This window comes from Anoplopoma fimbria, chromosome 11, assembly GCF_027596085.1.
Source record: "Anoplopoma fimbria isolate UVic2021 breed Golden Eagle Sablefish chromosome 11, Afim_UVic_2022, whole genome shotgun sequence".
NCBI lineage: Eukaryota > Metazoa > Chordata > Actinopteri > Perciformes > Anoplopomatidae > Anoplopoma > Anoplopoma fimbria.
The window spans coordinates 3,254,001-3,275,765 of NC_072459.1; the positions used below are offsets into that span (position 1 = coordinate 3,254,001).

Here is a 21,765-nt window from a genome sequence, read left to right on the forward strand (position 1 = left end):
CACACACAGTGCCAGCAGTTGCCAAGCAATTACAGAAAGCCTGCTCTCTGGAAGTGCCCTTTGGGCCAGACAATGTTTTTTTTTTTTTTTTGCATTTTTGTTTGTTTTTCGTTTGGTCAGAGAATGACATAATAAAATATGAATGTGAAATATGGTCGCTGCTTTGGCTGCTCCATGTCTGCGAGGTCCAGGTGGTGTGGTAAAGACAATTCGTCTCCTGACCGTGGTACCCAGCTGGGACGCTGAGGGCCAGATGGTCTGCTCACAACAGGTAATCACAGCCAGCATGCTGATACACTGACATCCACACAAATGAGGTACCAGAAGGACCCAGAGCGTTTGGGATGCTGTGATTGTACACTCCCCCTGCAGGTCTCTGGGGCTCCTCTATCCAGTCTGGCACCGGTGCTGTGCAGGAGCAGTTTTGATTAATGAAAAGGGGCTCAAATTTGTATTTCAACTTCCATTACTCATTTTAGGCCAATATGGCAGAGGTCTAATGTCAAAGGATGTTTCACAGAAGTTTCTGTTTGTTAGGTGAATCTCATTAAGTCCATCCATGAAAGGGATTCATAGAGAAGGTCACCTCCTGGGCCCAGCTCCTGTATGAAAACACTGCTCCCCTGCAGAGGCAAGCTACTTTAATACTCCTGCTGCTTGAGGTTTCCACTTGCATGCGCTCATTGAATTCATTATTTTGAAAGGTTTTGGGTATTATTTATAGTGTTTGAAAAAAAAAAAAAGTTAAAAACTGTATACGTGGCATAATAAGTGCTCTTATGAAAAGGTCGGAGTCCCTTTGCGCAGCGCTTTTAAAGATGAGAAAACTAAAGTTTTCAGTCACGGAAGGTTTTCACGATCTGTAGGTAGAGCTGGTATTCTCATAGTGACTTTTAAACATGTTAAATAAAGATTTGCATTTAGATGGCAGATGGCAAGACAATTGTAATACCAAAGTATCCCCCAAAGCTATTGCATTTCTGTTGCAGGGAAGTCATAATGACTATGGATAATTTTAGATATATTAGCAATAAGAGTTAACGCCTCGCTGTCAGCTTACTTTAAATAAATCCCTCCGGTGTGATACAAACAGCTACAGTGCACACACCTCCCCCAGTCTCTAACTTGCTCCCCCTCCCTCTCTGCCTCTTTCAGCTCACTGAACTGAGTGAAATGTCTTTCCGACTAAATGATTTTTTTTTCTGCACGGTGGGAACGTTGCCATGGAGACAGCAACCCCCCCCCCCCCAGCCCCTCCTTCGACTTTTCTCCCTCAACAGTCTACAGTGTTAAAGCTTTGCTAACTGGTGCGTTGTCACGTGTGTGTATGTGCACTTGTGTGTGTGTGCACTTGTGTGTGTGTGTGTGTGTGTGTGTGTGTGTGTGTGTGTGTGTGTGTGTGTGTGTGTGTGTGTGTGTGTGTGTGTGTGTGTATTTCGCTCTTCTTGAACTGTTAACACTGTCAGTATGCTGCAGGTGCCCCGTGATGAGTGCGTCTATATACAGAGTTATCCTCCTCCACCTCACACATCCTGCATGCAGCTATCCCCCTCTCTTCTCCAGGTTGTCCCATTTGTGTCCTCCTCCTCCTCCTCCACTCTGGCATTCTCCCGCTCTTCATCCTCCTTCATTTGTTTAATCCTCTCCTACTCCTCCTCCTCTGTCATTCCCCTGTACGTCTGAGCTCGGGCTTCCTCCTCCCTCTGCTGAAGTGCTGGAGCTGCAGGTCACTACTGGTTTGCATCGTCGCTTAAACAAGAGATAATAGCCACATGACAAATACCAGTGTTTTAAAAATAAAAGGAGACAGCGTAGAAGTAGGGAGGCCAGATTGAGCAAAGCACACAGGGCAGGCAGCAGTGCTCCATTTTGCATTTAGGCAAAATGCGGCCACAATAAAGAATTCATGAGTGGCTGAATAATTACACACGACTTAATGCACAGCAGAAAGTCAGAGAGCTTAGTGCTGAGAAAAGAAAGTTGGGTTCAGGTAGTGTGTCTTACCTCCCATGCCTGAGTCAAATATAGACTGTGTACATTGGAAATGCCGAGGGCCTAGCATATTATAAATATAGCACACTCCCTGGGATGTGTGACAGCAGCTCCACCACCTCTCCTGCCTGCCCACCCAGAGGATGAAAAGAAGTGAGAAACACAACGCTGGATGATACATATCCTTTATTTCCATGATCATTGCTTCAGCCACACTGTTACTTACACATTCACCGATATCCTGCGACCTGGCACTGCTGTCCCTTCTGAAACAATCGCCCTGACTGAACCCCTCGCTCAAATTCTCAGCCTTAACCAATAAAAAAGTAAACCTCTTAATAAATGATATATAAAAACAATTGAAAATCAAAAAAGAATACCAATTCAAGAAAGATAAATACAGCATAAACAATGTTTTTTCATCATCGTTGCTTTTGACCACAGAGATAAACAATTGCTGGGTCTCGGTTTAGTCGTCATTAGTAGTATTAGTATCAAGTTCATTGTCAGATTTTGCTTAAAGCATCACTTATGTAATTTTTCATTGCATCAAGTTGACATCATTCATGTTAATATAAGCATGCAAACATGTTTCCCCATGACCATTCAGAACTGCACTAACACGACAAGACAGCGAGAGAGAATAGAGAGGACGAAAGGGGTCATACACAGAAAGAAAGAGGGCAGATGGAGGGATGTGAGATAGCAGAGGGAGAGAAATTGAGAGGTGAGTGTCGGGGGGGGGGTATTGCTGTAGGACAGATAGAGAGAATGAGTAATCAGACAGTAATTAGACAGAAAGAGAGGGAGGGAGAGAGAGAATAAGGGAATGTGCTGGTTCCACTATGAGCTTTGTAATCTATCACCAGGCAGTAACACAAGGACTAAATAGGGTAGACACCAGCAGAGAGAGAGAGAGGGGCTGGGGAAGAGAGAATTATGGGGCCTTGAGACCAATGGATCAATACCATATCTACTTATACAAGCTGGTCGATAATCCCCCAGCTGACAAATCACACAGAATACTTGCAGGTATGATGCGGGATGTGCCACCTCCCGTGAACCAGATCAAGCACCCCGGTGAGTAAGAGACTGAAACTAGATCCCCACCCTTAAACACACACACACACACACACACACACGCACACCCTCCTGCACAGGCGTGTGTGTGAGAGGACGAGAGAGAAATGGCAACGATAGCGATACAAGAAGCTGTAGTGAGGTGTTGTACTGTTGTTTTGCTGAGGTTACAGTAGTAGTGGTAGTAGCAGTGACAGACATGGCTTTATAAGTCTGGATCGCTTTTCACAGGAAGTGCAGAAATTCCCGGCGCTATTTTCTCACAACACCTCCTCCTCCTCCGTGTCGTCTTGCTTTAAGAGGGGCTAAATTTGTCATTATCTGTAGGCCACAACAAAATGATTCCTTCACGTAAACACACCCCAACAATTACATTTTTCAATCACTGTGCCATCTGCTTTTTCCTTCGGACATACAGTACACAAATTACTGAAAAAGTACACGATCAACACAGTTACTTACATCAGGCAAAGGGTTAGAGAGGAGAGGGGGGTTGAATGATTGGCAGCTGATTTCTGATTACGACATAGACAATACTAACTAATGTCTATGAAAGTGTTTCCCAACCTAGTGCAATGAGGCACGTATAGTACACACACACATTCACACACGCACACACACACACACACACACACACACACACACACACAAAATGGCTCCTGGTAAAGACACGGGACAGTAGACACATTTGGCTCCCAGACAAGCGTTTCTCTGTCTGTTATTGCCAGGGGGATTTGGGGAGTGAGTGAGGCAAAGACAGAAAAAGGACGAGGGAGGGAGTGAGCACAGAAACGTGTCACACACACAAGGTCACAGTGACACACAGGCATACACACACACACACAAATGCACACAAATACAAAACAAACACGCCCACAAACACGGAAACACACTAATCAAAGCAATACGGACATGTGTCCTTCTAAAGTCTTGTCAGGGACATGAAATGGATTTGAAGATAAATCATTTTTCAGTTGAATCTGGACGATGACTTGAGAAAAGAAAAGATAGAACAGTCCTTGAATGATAGAAAAATAAAACAGAGTGGTGATATCCATCCCTGTGGGATACATCCTCTAGCAAGTGCAATTCAAACAGATGCTTGTCCGATCCTAAAGGCAGGTTTGGTTCAACCTGTGTAGTCCTATAGGAAAAGTCTGCCACGATCAAATAGTCACACCATCGCATCCTCAGAGGACTGTAAAAATGGCATGAATAAACTTCTTTGCTGATGGATATATGTGTATTGTTTCACACAAACAACAGAGCAAAATGAAAATAAAAAAGTTGATACTGATGAGCACCATGAGGATGGTGACAAAAAGCATGAGGAAGAGGAACACATTTCAAGGTTGCGTAACATGCTTAAACCGATGAGACTGGCCTCGTTTTTTCGCTCCTCTGACATCAATAAAGACCACTGGACGCTTTGTCGTCTTTCCTCTGGGGAAAATAAGCGAGTTAAGTCTGAAACAAGAGGATGCGGAGCCTGGAGAAGGCGTCCAAAATGGCCGGGAGAATCCACCTCGATTTTTTTTTTTGTCCTGCTAAGTACTGTGTGAGATGTTTTCCCATACAGTACGGCAGATGCTGTACACCAATATTGCAAAGAAAAATATCGACATAGTGATTTTCTTCTTTTATAGTCTGTACAAGGGCGTGAACCTTTGGTCCTGGTTGAAATGGCCATTCTAGGATGGCTTTCTTTTTTTTTTTCAAGAGAGAAAAGTTTGTCACATCACGGTCCTCCTAGATGAAATACTACACTAATCTGAAGTACACATGAACTATGCACATACTGAAAACTCTGTGTGTGTATGTGTGTGTGTGTGTGTAAGTTGTGTGTGTTGGTTCCCTTACTTGATCCCAAATTTACATTTACGAAATCAGTCCTACTGTACCAACAAGTGTCTGCGTGTGTTTGTAAATGTGTGGTCTGATGCTAGAAGTGTAGTTTGTGATGGATGTTGTTTTTTCGGCACATGACTTGGAGAATTCATTAGCAGGAGCAAAAACAGCACTAGCAGTTGGACACAAGCAGTGTCTCCGCGTCTCTCTTTCTTTGATGGAGAGAATTATTCACAGATGAGAGGAAAGAAAAGGAAAGTCTGGAGCTGGAGAGATGATAACGACCTGAGGAAAGAGGATAAGAAGAAGAGGAGATTAAGCAAGAGAGACAGCAGGGGGCGAGAGAATATATAAACACTATGCAGTACTGTAAGTGTGTGGGGGGGGGGAGGAGATGCATTACATAACCCGTAACATCAAGATTATACAGATGCTTCTGCCTTAGAGCTCCTACATCTGACGGCAGCACAGCCTTCACTTTATCAGACACTCACAGGTCATGTCTTTAAAGACTTCTTGTGTAAATCTGACTGGAGAACAGCTGCTGCACAGTGTGTATATGTACTTTAAGATTCCAACACAGTGAGGCCTGTTTGCAGGCAGAAATCAAGGAGGAAATGGATCGTACGTGGAATAGTGATGTCAATGTTCCAATGCACTGTTGCCTAGAATATTTTCCCACAGGATGTGTGAAAGCATGCTGATAAGAGAAACAAACAATATGTCAGATGGAAACAAAGGGGAGGCTCACAGTTTTAATCGGAGTGAGGACTGTCCACCACGATGTGCGGCTTAGGGGAGGATGCTGTAGCAGTCTTTGACACGAATGTACCAATTGCTTTTTCCTGCAGAGACATACAGATTTTGCTCATGTTAATTATTCATGATAAAAAGAAGAACCACTTTTTATACATTTAGTTGAAATAAATGAAAGGTTGATGAAATATTTACAATGGTTTCATTTCACTGTATGACATTATAAGCCTGTAATGCGCAAAAGAAGTATTGTTTCACTTAACAAGAGAATCAAGATGCTTTGTCTGAAAACAAGTCCCTATATCTCACTGAGATGTTACTTGTTAATTGATTGTGTTTTATTATTAAGTGTTATGAGATATTTTGACAGTAAGTAGACACATTTTTTTTAAAGACTTTGGGCTATTGCAATGAACCACCACTACAGTCACTACTACTATAATTACTACTGTATTTAGTGGTGGGGAGCAAGTAAGTCAATTTACTCAAGTCCTGTATCTTAATGAGTTTGGCATTTTGGCAAAGGTGCTTATTCAACAGTCAAATGAAAGCTTGATACCTCTCTCATTTCTGTTAAATATGAAGCTACAGAGAGCAGCCAGTTGGCTAAGCTTAGTTTAGCACAAAGACTGGAAAGAGGAGGACAAAGCTAGCCTGGCCCAGTACCTCTTATGGTTATATAATCAACACATTACACCTCGTTTCTTTAATCCTCACACAAAAAGAAATGTTATGGTTTAACGAGGTTTACGGGTTAGCTGAGCTAAATTAACATCAACAATATGATATGAGATATCAGACATTTTCATTATGCTACAATATTCCAGAGGGAATTTGTATTTATTTATAACTCACCTACAGATAAAGTTAGCAATTGCTTTTCTTTTGATTAAGGTTTAGCAGGCACAACAATTTTCTTTTTAAATATGATTCATTGTTGCAGATTAATAACCCCAAAATATAAGTTATATAAGTAATTAAAATGTGTTCTACATAATGGCCCATTTTATATTATCACAATACTTTTGTGATAATATGACACTTCTAATTGGAATGGATTTTTTTAAATATTGGTACTGTTTCCTTATTCTTAAGGAAAATAATTGCTTTATCACATTAAAAAATGTCTGTAGCAGTACTTATATACTACTATCACTAATACTACTGCTATTCCGTTAGTGCTGCTGCTTCAACTGCCTCTAATGATAACGACAAATCAAATGATAAAATAAGTTTGGTTATCAGGCCCTGAACCAACAGTAGAACTGAACATAACATAGGAGATAACACACACACACACACACACACACACACACACACACACACACACACACACACACACACACACGATCATATGCTCATTACCTCCACAAGCTGATGCCAATGCTCTATTGGTTTGCGTGGATTGGCCAGCATGGCCGTCCAGTGCTCCCTCCCTGGACCTTCAGCCTCGCTTCCCACACGACACATCCCTATAACCTCGTTATGACCAATACTGACAGGCAGCAAGGGACAGGAACGACAGAGAGAAAGAGAGAAAGAGTTGAGCGGAGAGGGAGGCGAATGGAGGACGGGAGAGAGCGAGGACATAATAAAGCAGGGAGAGAGAGGGAGAGAGAGGGAGACAGGGCTTGTAAGAAACAGGCTGACAGAGTCTCATTTATCAACTTTGAGTACTGGGAAAAGAGTACACCTGCGGAGGAAGGATTTTGAACAGCAGCTCACAAATCCACACAGCCCTGCACAAAAGCTTGATGTCAGCGGGGAATCAGGCAAGCGCTCAAACATACAAAAGCTCACACCTATGGAGATGCCAAATGGAGGGCAGACTACATAATAGGGAGGCGGTGCATCTATACACAAACACATCAACCAGCCAAGTGTTGCTGCAAGCATTAGACAGACAAACACTGGCAGGGTTACGCTTCTTCCGTCACCATTAGCATAAATCATGCTTATTCATGAGGTGCTTGTCTATGCAAAACAGGGAACGTCCACCAGGAGGCTGACTCATGAGGGAGCCCTCGTCGTGTTCAACACAGCCGCAACACCATGGAAGTGTGAGGACCCAAAAGCAACAGCAAACATCACGCTGCTGTGTGCAGACACACATTCAATAAGCAGCACACTTCACAGTAATTATCAGTTTCATCTTTAAGCCCCCCGGAGCATGGTACAATAGAATAACACCTCAGCCTGCTCACCAGTCATAGTCCATCACGGCAATGATGATGGATACGCTTTCTATATTCTCATTGGGAATGTCAAACACCAGTGCCTCGTTGTACGTGGGGTTCAGTGTGTTCTTCTTAATGGAGGTCTTCCTCTTCTTAAGCCTTCGCCCGTCACAGATCAGAGAGGCCTTCACGTACGGGTCTGGAGGAGAGGCGAGAGAGAGCGGGAGATGAAGACAAGGAAAATGGGAGGCATGAGGTATAGCGAAAAGGGAGGAGGAGAGAAGAGAAGGAACTCGGATGAAAAGCAGCAAAGAAGAAAGAGAGAGGGAGCCAGAGAAAGAGGGGGAGGAAGCGGAGAGAAAGAGATAAGGGGAGACTCTTGCAAACGCTGTTAGGTTTTGTGCTCACAGGTATTCGCGTCTGTAACACATAAAAGGCATGAAAATCAAGTCACCTTGGCAAAGCTGGATTAAGAACACAAAGGGAGAAAAGCAGCACAGGTTGAATCACTTCAGTTATCCATTCAACATGTGCTGCTCGGTGACAGCAGCCAGGGAAACACTCACACCCACGGCTCCATTTCAAGCTGCATTTAAAGCATCTTCAAGGCACTGCTATTATCTGGGGATCACTGTGGCAATAATTACGGCGTGCGGCCATTATCATTTGAGGTGTCGTTTAATCTGAGAGGACATTGCCGTTGCAATTAAATTATTAAGTGAAGGATAACAAAAAAAATAAAAACCTTTAAAAATACTTTTTGTTAATTTAATATTAGCATTAGCGATCACATATCTTGAAATCTGTCTCACGGGTAAAACTGTTGTTATTGTTTATTCAATGCAGACATAATTGGTGGTACACCTGCAGCTGATTTGTAACAAAACACATTGTAATTCATTTTTATTGTGTTGTAAGTAATGAACTTTGTAGCTTCGGGTATTGTATTCATTATGCATAACTCCATCTCTATATCTATAAATCTAACTTCTGAATTCTCTGAATTCCCAATCAGAAACGATCAATCTGGCCATGCCCGGTGCACTTCAGGAATTATTTAGCAAAGATTTATGATGATTTACTTTTTTTGCAACTTCCCTTAACATACTTCCACTACTTTTACTCCTGCTAGTGATTTATTCTGTTTCGAAAAATCTCTCTCTGCCAAACCTTTTTTTTTTTAACAAACTTTTGGGTTTTACAGCAAAAGAGAGGTGGGGGGGCATTTCCCAGTCAAAACGCAACACACTGTATCTTGCAGCTGCATTGCATTCTGGTCTGTTGAGGCTGCTGTAGGTGGAGAAAAGTCAGCTTCTTTATTTTGTACTTAATAGCATTTAAATTAATTTTTTTCCCCCCCCAGAAACTGACAGCATGTTTACGTGTAATGTTTACATACTGTATGAAAAATACCTCGACTGCATGTTGGGCCGATCCGGATGAGACACTAACCTGAGATAACTCGAGGACTCCACATGCATCAGCAGTGGCTGTTTTTGAGACAGCTGTTCTCTGTCATTTATTTTTAATAGCTTTACAGCTTTTTCAGAGTGCTTGCTGGAGGTCTCAGCAGCAGCATGATGTGTGTGTGTGTGTGTGTGTGTGTGTGTGTGTGTGTGTGTGTGTGTGTGTGTGTGTGTGTGTGTGTGTGTGTGTGTGTGTGTGTGTGTGTGTGTGTGTGTTAATCCTTTACCTGAGAAGCCAGTCAGGTCCATGGCTTTGAGGTTGGTTGCCTTAATGACTGTAGCAGTGAGTCTGCCTGCAGTGGGCAGGTAACACAGCGAGAAATTAAGCTCCCCGAGATCAGCCTTCTCCTGTAGGTCACCACACACACACACACACACACACACACACACACACACACACACACACACACACACACACACACACACACACACACACACACACACACACACACACACACACACAGACAGGGGGATCAGTAATGGAGCAAGGACAATGTGATCACACACACACATGGCATCAGAAACAGAGACAGACAGACAGACAGACAGACAGACAGACAGACAGACATCCTCTGCTGTGATATGATTGTCTGAGGCCAGAGAAGGCTACATGTGTGACAGGCGGCGGGTGACAGCAGGCATCCTAATGCAGACAGGCAGAGTGTTTAGGCAGAGGGGAAGTGCCGTCACTGTAAATGAATCATATGCCAATCTGTCGATGTCCCCGAGTGGAGGAAAGTGTTAAGTAGAGGTGACGATTCTCCAGGCTTTCTTTACCCCCCCCCCCCTCAATTTACTGATCTTCTCGCTGCCTGTGGTGCCGCAGTAATGGCACCGGTGGTATTCAGGTCACACTGTGGCATGATGGCTCCGTTAGAGGATTTAGGCCTCACTAATCAATACTTCCCTGGGTGAAACACTAAAAAACGCTAAAAGGCTGATGCTTTAAACTTATTTAATAAATGAAATATCCATGCCAAAACAGTTTAAGAATTTGCTCTGTCTAATTTCCTAATAGCGTTCTATGAATATTTCATATAAATCTACTTGGACACTGCGTGATAAAAAGTTTGGAAGTGGCAGCCGTGCCTTTCCAGTAATCTATCTGGACTCTCCTGAGCTGTGCTTTTACATTACCAGACACTGAATGAATCTATACTGCAGACCATTTCCAGCCTGCAGTAAATATGTTTTATTAATCCACTACACAGTATATGTATCTTCAGACAACAGAAAATGATGCGCATGCTTCTCTGAGTGAAAGTAAAGGCCATAATCATTTGAACAAGAAACTGAAAACTTAACTGCATCAAGATAATTAATCTTGAAAATGTAATTACCTCTGAATGGGTGGCATTGGAATATTTCATTTCATAAATCAACTATTTGAATTTATGTGGTTTGAATTCTTATTTCCACAGAGCCCAAGAGAGACAAATATATATATCGATGCCACGATTTACTTATTTGTGTGCACGAGAAATTATTCAATTTAATTAAATCGTTCCCAAGATTTAGATTTTTTGATTAATGCGATGGCACTAATTAAACAACTACGTAATTTTGACGGTGCACAGGGCCAAGTCATTCTTTACAGCTGCCAACTGCATGTGTCCTTGGTGGTAGCTATGGACAGATACTCTTACTTTGTAATTAACGAGGAGCTTGTGGATCATATTGTTGGAAGGATGCTATTTACTTAATAAATTAGAAGGCTCTGGAAAACGTCATGACTGGTGGACTTGAATGAGATGCTCAAAGGCTGCTCTGCATATACACTTGTCTCTTGGGCGCAAATGAACCAAAGCGTGGGAACGATTTTACGAGATCGAAGCGAGTTACATCTTGTGTGCACGACTTAACCAAAGCTTGGCATCCATTCATTTATTTATTTCTCTCTGGTCACTCCTCGGCTCCATATAACTCCAGATTTCCCATCTGTTTGTCTGAACTCCCTTCTCTTGGCACATTTGACTGACAGAACATAACCTCAAAGTAAAAGAAGAGCGATGGATTCCATTAAGGCTTGGTTGATTCTCCTCAGCAGCCCGTAGCTTTTGGGTCCGAATTTCACCAATCCAAACTAAGCAACCTGATATTAAGGCTTGGCCTGTAAAAAAAACGATATTGTAATTTTAATGCATCTTGTTGAATATTGAACGTATTTTCTCAGTTTGTGAATCTTTAAATTACTTTGATTATTGAAAAACGTAAAACCTGAAACAAACCTTTTACAAACCACATTAATGTTTTACTAAATTGAATATTTCATTAAGTATTGGTTGAATTTAAAATGTATTAATTCAGTTGCTTTCGGGGTCACCGTTGCTATGATAGTATGAGGTGAACAGACTGTACGACACAAAACCTGCATATTATTTTACATGCCATATATATCTGTGAATTTAATATAACTTATAATAAGAATCTGAGACATGTATATATGCATGTACATCCTCTGATCAGCTGTAAATGAGAATACAGGGGGCATTTTGATCAACAACAGCATATCCACAATGGTTTTTTTTATATATATTATACTCGTATGTACCCACGTGTGCACAAATGTTATTGTGTTTAAATCTACCACTTGTCTTTATACTGCAATAAAATTTATATACATTTGTATCTTTATTCTCATTTAATTTTTCTTTCTTCTAAGTTTTAATCCAGATTGATTTTCATACAATGAAGTAATGCACTTCTACTTGAAATATAGAATTGAAATTGTCACTTGTGTCATGTTTAATAAGCTCCATTCCTGGTTCTATCATATTACCACTGCTCAAGCCCATCATTTGAATCTGCAACAGGCGGATTTCGCTACAAGGCTCATTATAACTTCATTTTATCTCATCTAACGTGGGCATCTCCTCCAAAAGGATGTGATCGTTTTGCTTTATTTCTGCAGCAGAGCTTTGTCCTTACCGCGGTGCCCTCCACAATGTCCCTCCAAACGGGTTTGTCCCCGCTGCCCTCGCTGAAATCCAGCAGGTTGTCCACCACCACCTGGCCGATCAGGTCGTGTCTGGAGAAGCGGTCGAAGTCGTAAACAGAGAAATGCAGCTTTCTGGAATGTAGCTCACTCAGCGGCACGCCGAACTGAAACGTCTCATTGAACACTGGGTTTAAGGTCTTTCTGTGGACCTGAGAGGGAGAGACAGACAGAGAGAGTTAGGTTAAAATGTACATTAAATACTACTGTCGTCTTTGTATGGGGCACCAATTTGTGCACAAGAATTAGTACAAGTATATTATTTGACTCTGTAACAACTGTATAATTACTGTGAAAAGGTTGCTAAGATGGGACTACTTTCTCTCACAGCCCACATACCCCAGACTAACACTGTAAGGGTGCTTTCGCCTCTGCAAGTATAACTCAAAAAAGTTACACATGGAGAAAATTCCTAACAGAATTATTTGTCAATATGTCATAATTATTAATTAAATTAAACCATATTTAATTTAGTTTAAGCATCAACACTGTTTCTACATTCTTCCTGTTTTTCCCAGTAAAGCCCTTATTGCCAGATCTCTCATCTTCTCCTAAAATATTTGTCTCTGTACAAGTACTTGCAGTGAATTTATTTTCTGGCTTTGACCCAGTTTGTGCCTTTCATGTAAGCATTATTTTTACATTTGAGACTTTTTCAATGATGATTGCATTCCAGTCACAGACATGAGTCAAGGCCTCTTTAAAGATAAATAATTTAAAAAAAAAACAGCAGGTAGTTTGACAACACGTAATGATGTTTTTAGGATGCGTCCAGAATCCTCAAAGACTGTTCTATTTTGCTGGTATGAAAAATATTCCATCCACTGCCCAGTAATATACATGTTTATTTCACCAATCAAACTAACCACATATCTTTTATACCAATAGAAAAGGGGAATTACTAAGTATTCTGGACATGTCTTTACTAAACGCAGTAAAACGAGCTGCGGGAGTTTGTCCTGTGGCTTTTTTGATTGGGTGACTCAAACGTAACAATCAATGCAAAAGTCTCACATTAAGAAAATAGAACCTGATTTATCTAAGTGGCACAAAAACTAGAGCTATTTTCTAAAAGCAGTTATCGACCAGATCCACTTTTGTTTTTTATCTTTTTCTTATTTTTTAAATAACATCTTGGGCACTGAGATATTGTTGCTTTGGTCTTTCTTGTACTGAATCTTTTATAAGTTTTGACAAGTAGTGTTTATTTGTTTTCCTTTTTGGTCCATTTTCTGCTCCTGCAAACCACCCAGCTCTTTTTTCAAAAACAACTTAGAAACATAAAAGGAGTCACTTCCTGTGAACAAATGTTTCTTTATCGTCACAGAAGAACTACCAGAGAGCTGTTGTGAATATAAAAGCTTTGATTAACTGCCTGTAGGATGAATCACGCTGAAAGTAGCAAACACAGAAATGTAAATGTCATGAAACAGTATTTAATATTGATCTACATTCCAACAAAAATAAGACACTGAATATTCTAGAGGGCTTTGATTTGCCATACGTGCCTTTGACCTTGAGCCACATAATTAACCTCTACCACACCGTCTAACCTTGTTCCTCAGCAAGAGGGAGAAAAGTGAGTTTCTTCCTTTTCTCGAGGGATGAAGAATCAAATCAAACCAGCTAAAATGAAATAAAAGATATAAAACTGTGTATTGAGCTCAATATTTTGTTTCCTAACATGGAATGGGAACAGCCTTTTTTCATTTAAACATTTACAACACATTACTCCTGGTTACTGTATTCATTCCAGTCTTATTCCACCTCTTTTTGACTTCTTCCATCCATCACGTCTATAATGAGTGAAATAAAATAGATCGTAAAATAAATTGGAAAATACCGTCTGAAGATTCATTTCCTGCTCATCATGTTTTAACATATCGCAGACAGCGTTTAAATTTGTCCTCAATCTCCAAGTGATTTTTTTCACTATTTGTTGATTAACTGGTGGGATTTATTTGCATTGAAAGCATTTGATATAAATGCTGTCATGCAACAAAGCAGGTGATAATTAAAATGCGACACACACTCAATTTTCCAAATTTAACTTTTGTCACTGTGTGAGCGGGTCTGTCACTCCGGCTTATTAGCACTTGACGATTACTTGTTAGCTTTGGATTAAACATGCGGCCGATGGAGACGCCGTGCCTTTAGAAACACGAAACACAAAGCTCCAAAATTAGAAACTAGAAACACAAAGTCTGTTTGCCTTTTGAAATTAATTGGAGGGAGAAAAGCCTAGCAAAACATGAGTGGTGTAAAAATTCCATGTGTGTGAAATGAAACAATCATCTAAACTCTAAACAAAAGGGGAGCAGTATTATGCAAATTATTGAAGCATTCATTCTTTGCAATGGCTGATGGGGCTTATGTGATCTACAGGAGACAGGCACACAAAGGGGGAAACCAAAGGAGAGACATTTCAAACTGGTACAGATTCGTTTTCACACTGCACAAAAGTACAGAGAACTACAGCTCACATTTGTGAGGCTTCTGAGCTCATGGATCTTGATAGAATCAGTTAGAAGGGAGGAGGATATTTTGAGGGCTAAGGGTACATTTCCTGGTACAGAATGTCCTGAAATGTACTCAAATATTGACTCCAGTGTCCTCAAATACCAGAATAACACACAGCAGTTGAGATGCGGTTCCCTGTAATAGTCTGAAGCACATTATGCTGAATAAATTATGCCCAAGATTAGATTAGATTACATTAGTGAAACTGTAATGATTCCCCCATGAGTAGGCTGGGTCATCAGAGCAGCAGGAAACAGCAAGTCAGACCCGATGATGTTTGAATGTCTGTTTCCACTCAGGATACAGGTGAGTGTGGCGGAAGTGGGAGTCACCTTGGTCTGGTATTTCTTCTTCCTGTCTGGCAGTAGGTAGATCTTTACGTATGGGTCAGAGAAGCCATTGGCATCCTTGGCTGGCAGGTCTAGAGCTTTCAGGATCTTCACCACCAATTGCTCCGTACTGAGACAAACATACACAAACACACACAAACAAAAGAGGAAACTCTGTTAGACTTTCACATTCTCATGAAGAAAAAAAAACATAAAGGGGTCGTACAAATGTACACAAATAATCTATGAGACCCAGACAGGATCAGCCCACACACACACCTGCAGGATTTCTACTCACATACTGGTGTGGGAGGTGCCGTGTCTCTGAGGCTAGGAACAACCAAAATAGCATGTGTGTGTTTGTGTGTTTGTGTGTCATCCCTGCAGCTGTATCATGGTTGCACTATCAGCGTTGTTACATGTAAGCACAGATATACAGCCGGCGAGAGAGAGTCTGTCTCATTAATGGCCTTCAACACAGTAACATTCATTCTACTCTCAACCCAATTACAGAGCAGAATCCACACTGACACCTAACCCATACCATTCCAACCCTTCTGTTATCTGTATCAGCAGCTCTGAATACATCTTTTGTGACATTTTGTATATATTTCTTGTTGTTGTCTTATTTCTAAAGCAGCGGCTCCCAAACTCGGGGTGAGATGAATCTAAGGGGCCGAAGATGATTACTTATTCTACACAAATTCATTTTTATTTTGGTTGGATTTTTTTCTAATATATTCTTGTCAAATACTACAAAACATTTAATAATCTGCAACCTGTTGTGATAGGTCACAAGTAGACACGACTTTATCTCACAGTGTCTTGAGCAAAGAAAGCACTGACTTAAAGGACGCCCTTACCATGAATGATTATAATGAAGCGTTTTCATTTGATTTCATCAGGTACGGTACAAATTTGTTTAATCTGCTTCTTATACTTATTTATTTGAAGGAAAAAAAGCTGTAACAAAGGTTTAGCCCCAACACTAAAATCTAAAATTCAAGTTTGTATGTGGCTACCACTCACAAACTGATTATTCATGTTTTCTGATGCAGTAAAAAGTTGCCTGATGGATGCTGTTCAATTCAGTATCGCTTATAACCAGCACTGTAAATTATATCTATATTTTCAGTTATATTAGTAACGTATAGCTGGTACAACTTAAAGCTGTCTTGTGTTGTCCTACTAACAGTCTGAACCCCAAAGTTAATCATATTACTTTGGTATAAAAAAGGAAAAGCACCAAATATTCAAATGTGAGAAGCTAGGACAAACAACTCATCAATTATCAACATTTTTGCAGATCATTGTTTTACCACCCGTTGGGCCAATCAATCAACTTTTTGTTTCAGCTCTTTGGTAATGATAAGTCAAACTCAAGTGTTATTTCAGGGACAAGAATAAAATGCTAAAATGAAAAGATGAATATATTGCATACCTTTGCTGTACTTTCTGGGATAATTAACAATAACAAATATAGGTAAACAAAAAGTTAACGATCAGCAGATTTTCTCTCAAAATATCATTATTGGTCCTCATATAAACAAACCACTGATGTGCATGTTAACGCTGTAGCAGGAGTCTTTCTTTGTCACGCACACACATATATCCAAGCATAAATACACGCGTGAGCACACATAGTACACAGGCCTTTTACATTTCAATGATCAACCCACAGCCACTGCTGCGACTCACGCACTGTTCATTATGTATTTAATTACCAGAAGAAGATGAAGACGGCTTGGAGGCCTTTAATCAGACCTCGTTAGACTGTGTCTCCCCGTGTTAACCAGTGTGTCAGCGCTTCATTAACTGCTTTAGGAGGGCAGCGTGATCTTTGGAGCTGAGGAATGATCGGAGGAGCAAACGCCAACAGTGACCCTGGCAGTTACAACATCCTCTGTCAGCGTGTACCAATCACTAATAAGATACGCTTGTTGACAATACGACCATGGCCAATCAGGACACATGTTTACCTCTGAATCACATCCAATTAAGGCGATCGGATAAACATGCCCACTCTGCAATCACATCAAATCAGGGAGATGATGTACAGGGCAAATGGCTGGGGGAAATTCCATTTCCAGCTCAGCCGGATAAATATTTTAACAAGAACAACCGTGACCAATTTAAATATGCATCTAAGATCTTTAATTCAGTACGATGTTGGTGGTGACCGCGATTAGCCAGTGTGGCTCACGGCAATGCTCAGATGTGCAATAGCTGGAAATGACAGGAAGAAAAAAAACGATGTTGTATATTAGTTGTTTGTTACAAAAACAAGGTGGCAGATTTCTCCTGCACTGTGTCGTATAACAGAGCAAAACCTGAGCTTGAACCCACACCAAGCTTTTCACACAATCCACCAGGCATGCTGCAGAGAATATACCTATGTCAGCTCATGGCCTTATTCCTGGCAGACAATGCCTGGAAGCTAGCTGTTATTCCCACAGTGGAAATGTGTCAGCTTTTAATGGGATTGTCAATAGAAATGGCTTTCCCAGAGGATCTGTGGAAGATTGACATTGTTGTTCTGACTGTTACGCCCCAACAGCTGGGTTTCACACATTAACATCCCAATGTTATCAGGGTTTCAGTGCTAACACACCTCGACATGTGTCTATCTGCAAACATGCCCGTGCCTTTCTGCTTTACTCCTCCGTAACTCCCTCTCTTCTACTCCTCTCACTAAAGCAACTTCCATCAAGTGTAATGGCAGGGAACTACAGCATGACATAAATTATCACGCTGACTTTATAAATGGGGAAAAAAGGGACGTGTGAATGGTTTTCATCATTAACCTCCATGTCCCTACAACTCCCCTGCTAATTCTCTGTATCTGTAGCGCCAGCCCAAACACAGTCTGGTGTTATTATGCGTTGACAGGGGCTGCTGTTTAAAGTGGCTCGCCATTTATAATTCATGACCGAAGCGGCCTCTCGCTCCCTTTCTTTTCTGACCATCAGCACTTTCGCGTGTTGTAATGTTTCTACATGTAGGGGACGGGCAGAAGCTGAGCCCACTCCTCCCCACAACCCACAGCCACCCCGACTTACAATACGCACACAATTCATAATCATACTCTCCGGTTACCCAGTCCTCACAGCATGGCACCCACCAATTATCTACTTAAATTCTCCAGTAGAGAATATTCAACGAAGAATCCTCAAAGGAACAAAAAGATCGTAACTACAGCAATCTGTGCCACACAGTACATAAAGTACACTTTGTCCCTTATATGTAATGGCACTTCTGTATTTTTAAACACTCACATTTCATTATCATACACAAAAGAGACCGCAGTCGAGACAACAACTAGTAGCCTTTCACATCCAATGCTAATGGTATGTTGACTGCTGTTTTTCTCCATTTATTCCTCACAGTCTCAAACTCAATTTCATACTTGAGTTGGAGGTTTTCTTTCTGTCTACTGAAGAGGATAATCGCGCTGAAAGATGTTTCCCCAAGGTGCACCCTCTCTCTGTTCTGTGCCATCAAGAAATTCAGCAAAGAAGTATCTGTTTGCAGCCTTCTGACTGTGTGTTTGATAGCGACTGAGATCAACTTTCGTGGTTCCACTTAGACAATGGTCAGAGGTCATTTTTAAGGAAGCATTCACAGATGCAGAACTGATGTATTAATTTATTCATCTATTGCTCTTAGCCATTCTACCAGGATGGATGTTAATGTCGGTCAGCCGATTCACCACATTAGTCCAGACTAAAATATCCAAACAACTATTACTGGATTGCCATAAAATATGGTATTTTCAGCTGTATTTTGTGTTTCAGTTAGTATGATGCAAACGTACTTCTCATTTTTCATGAATCCTCCTACTAACGTCCACAAGCCCCTGCACTGCAGAACTGGTTGTTTAGGCAACAAAACTACTTACTTAAAATCAACATGTTTATTACATTACTTATTACTTATGTAGATTGCTCCCAATGCGGAGGAGGTCCAGATGGATGGATGGGTCACCGGACCTCCTTTTCCCCAGCCCTGCACGTACTGGCTCACGCTAACGTGGGTCGTTTAGGAATTACAGTGATTCATTTTTCGGAGGTATAAGTATGTATAGTGAATGAGAACAGCCTGTGTGTTTGGTGCTGCAGCATTAGACATGGAAAAGAAGAACCATTGAAACGTTTAGCTTCTATTTTGATCAAAGCATTAGGTGTGAGAGTCAATGGGGCCCCCCCCAGCATGCTGGTGCAGCTTCATCAGATTAACCTGGTGATGATGTAACAGCCTCATTGTTTACGGTTTAATGTGAGATCTTTCAAGTATTGTGGTAATGATTTATTCATGTGAAAAGTCTAAATAAAAGGACCCTGACACAGCGAGAAATTTGTTTCAACGTGAGCCCGCTGACTTACTTAAAGGCGTAGCGCAGGAGGAAGCTGATCTTGCCACAGTTGTCGCCCTGTTTGCCTTCGCCCAGGTCGCCCTTGGGCCTATAGAGCTCCGGTTTGATCTGCCCGATGCTGGTTACCTGCTCCTTCTCCTCGCCGTGGAAATCAGGACTGGAGAGCTGGTGAGTCATAGGCTTGGGCCTAAACAGACACATTAGAGCTCAGAGGGTGAATATTAAGTGAAGAGGGCAGCACACACACACACACACACACACACACACACACACACACACACACACACACACACACACACACACACACACACACACACACACACACACACACACACACACACACACACACACACACAAAGGTTCTATGCAACATTGTGATTCAGCAGCTTAATCTGAGATGCAGCGGCGGGTAAACCATCTAAATGGATTTCACCTACTGTTTTTAATTGCATAAAAGTACACACCTTTTTTACACCTGCAAGCATCATATTAAGTGTTATCAAATCAAGGTTGGTTGTGGGATGATGGTGCAGAAATAAATGCAGCTGTGCTTTAGATAAACAGCTATAATCAGAATCAGTTTAAAAATAGATATGTTTTTCAAAGTTTCGACTTCATATTAAACTAATATGGAGATGTTCAAAACAAAATCTAGGATGAGTTACAGACCTCAAAAGGCTTCATTAGAGGCGAGCAAGATTAAAGCCAACATCGTGCAACATGTACGGTCTAAATCAGTGTGCTCTCAAAAACAAAGGTAAAAGTTCTTATTTTTAATCATGAGTTCTTTAATTGATTTTCTTTTAATGACCCATCCCTGGAGGTTAAGGTTCACTCCAGTTTTTAATAACAAAATACATACAACGTGCAACTATTACACTGGAAAAATACACAAAATACATGCACTCTTTTTAACCCACATACACTAATAAACTTGGTACTGACCGGGAGGTGACCTGCTGCTGGGAATGAGCGTTGGGCAGGTCTTTATGGGGCTGGGCTCCAACCTCGGAGTTAGGGACATCTGGAGATGTCTGACTCAGCTTCAGAGTTCCTAACAGATCAAAACGGACGAAACAATCCTCAATGACTCACATGTCTCTTTTTTGCTACTGTGGCCCTCCTCATTAGCGGCTCAGATCAATACCTTTTTTTTTGTAATGCAGTGTGAGTATCATTGATCGCATTGATTGTATTACATTGATTTAACAGAGCGTGATTAACAGCAGCAAGAAGGGGAAGGAATGAGCAGACATGTTTACAATAGCAGAACATGAGCCAGCATGACAGGCATGTAACATAGAGATTTGAAAGAAGTGCCATAAACCTTTGACTGTGGATAATGATCAACAACCTGCACCAGTGTTGACAGCCAGAATGAATAACAGCAAAGTGAAAACGTCGAGCTGTTACTATAGCTGGTTCATAAAATCAGGTCCTAAACATATCTCGGACGTCGGATTATGACAGTTTGTATCTTATTTAAAAAAAAGAATATCTTCCTAAATGCTGCTTATTTAAGTTCCTGATGAGCTCACCTTCATAAGCTTTCCGGGAAGGATCTCTTACAGCTAAGTGAATCAATATGTTTATGTGCATTTGTGTTAAGGCTGCAGCTAACAATTATTTATAATGTGTCTGGTTAATAAAACATCATAAAACCGTGAATACAAGTTAAAAATGAATTTGGATATCAAAATAGTTAACAATAGATCATATTAAATTTTGTGTTGATCGACTTATTGATCAATCAAAAAATTATTGCAGCGGGAATTTGTGTAATCGTTTTTTCTATATCTGAAGATTAAATCATAACATCTTTGGTTATGTTAAAGAGTTGCTTGTAGAAACAAACCCACACAGAATATGAGCCACCTCGGCAGCTCGAGCAAGCTTTTGAGCTGATTGTTTTTTGTTTAATTACTGTTTGGTTCAGTTACACTTCCCACATGAACTCTTTCTTAAGTGGTGTCAGGCAGCTGTTTTCTGCACACAAGCTCTGATAAAACTATCTGGGCCAGAAAGTTGAACATTTAGCAACTAAATAGATTCGGCAGCTTTGAAGAGGCCAAAACAGAGCTAAAAGAAAAGTGAATATAAGAGTTTTATTAATCAGATGGGCAGAGACATGACTCCAGTTGCATGACAATTATGTCTAACTGTGAACATGTTAGCAGAGTATGTACTTTAAGAGACTTTAAAAGGCAGATATGTCTCTGCATGGTATGCT

General features: G+C 41.0%; 1 protein-coding gene across 1 annotated transcript in view; it reads right to left on the bottom strand.

The window, feature by feature from the left end:
* Positions 1-2,183: 2,183 nt before the first annotated feature.
* The window catches only part of syt3 (synaptotagmin III), a 33,472-nt gene continuing 13,890 nt past the window's right edge, over positions 2,184-21,765 (bottom strand). Inside the window, exons 5-13 of the mRNA XM_054607087.1 lie at positions 20,481-20,589; positions 19,546-19,722; positions 15,167-15,293; positions 12,248-12,466; positions 9,547-9,667; positions 7,881-8,052; positions 7,042-7,171; positions 5,672-5,765; positions 2,184-5,205 (exon numbers count right to left, since the gene is read on the bottom strand). Coding sequence (XP_054463062.1) covers positions 5,676-5,765; positions 7,042-7,171; positions 7,881-8,052; positions 9,547-9,667; positions 12,248-12,466; positions 15,167-15,293; positions 19,546-19,722; positions 20,481-20,589 — 1,145 coding nt within the window. The 3' untranslated portion in view covers positions 2,184-5,205; positions 5,672-5,675. The remainder of the gene's footprint in view (positions 5,206-5,671; positions 5,766-7,041; positions 7,172-7,880; positions 8,053-9,546; positions 9,668-12,247; positions 12,467-15,166; positions 15,294-19,545; positions 19,723-20,480; positions 20,590-21,765) is intronic.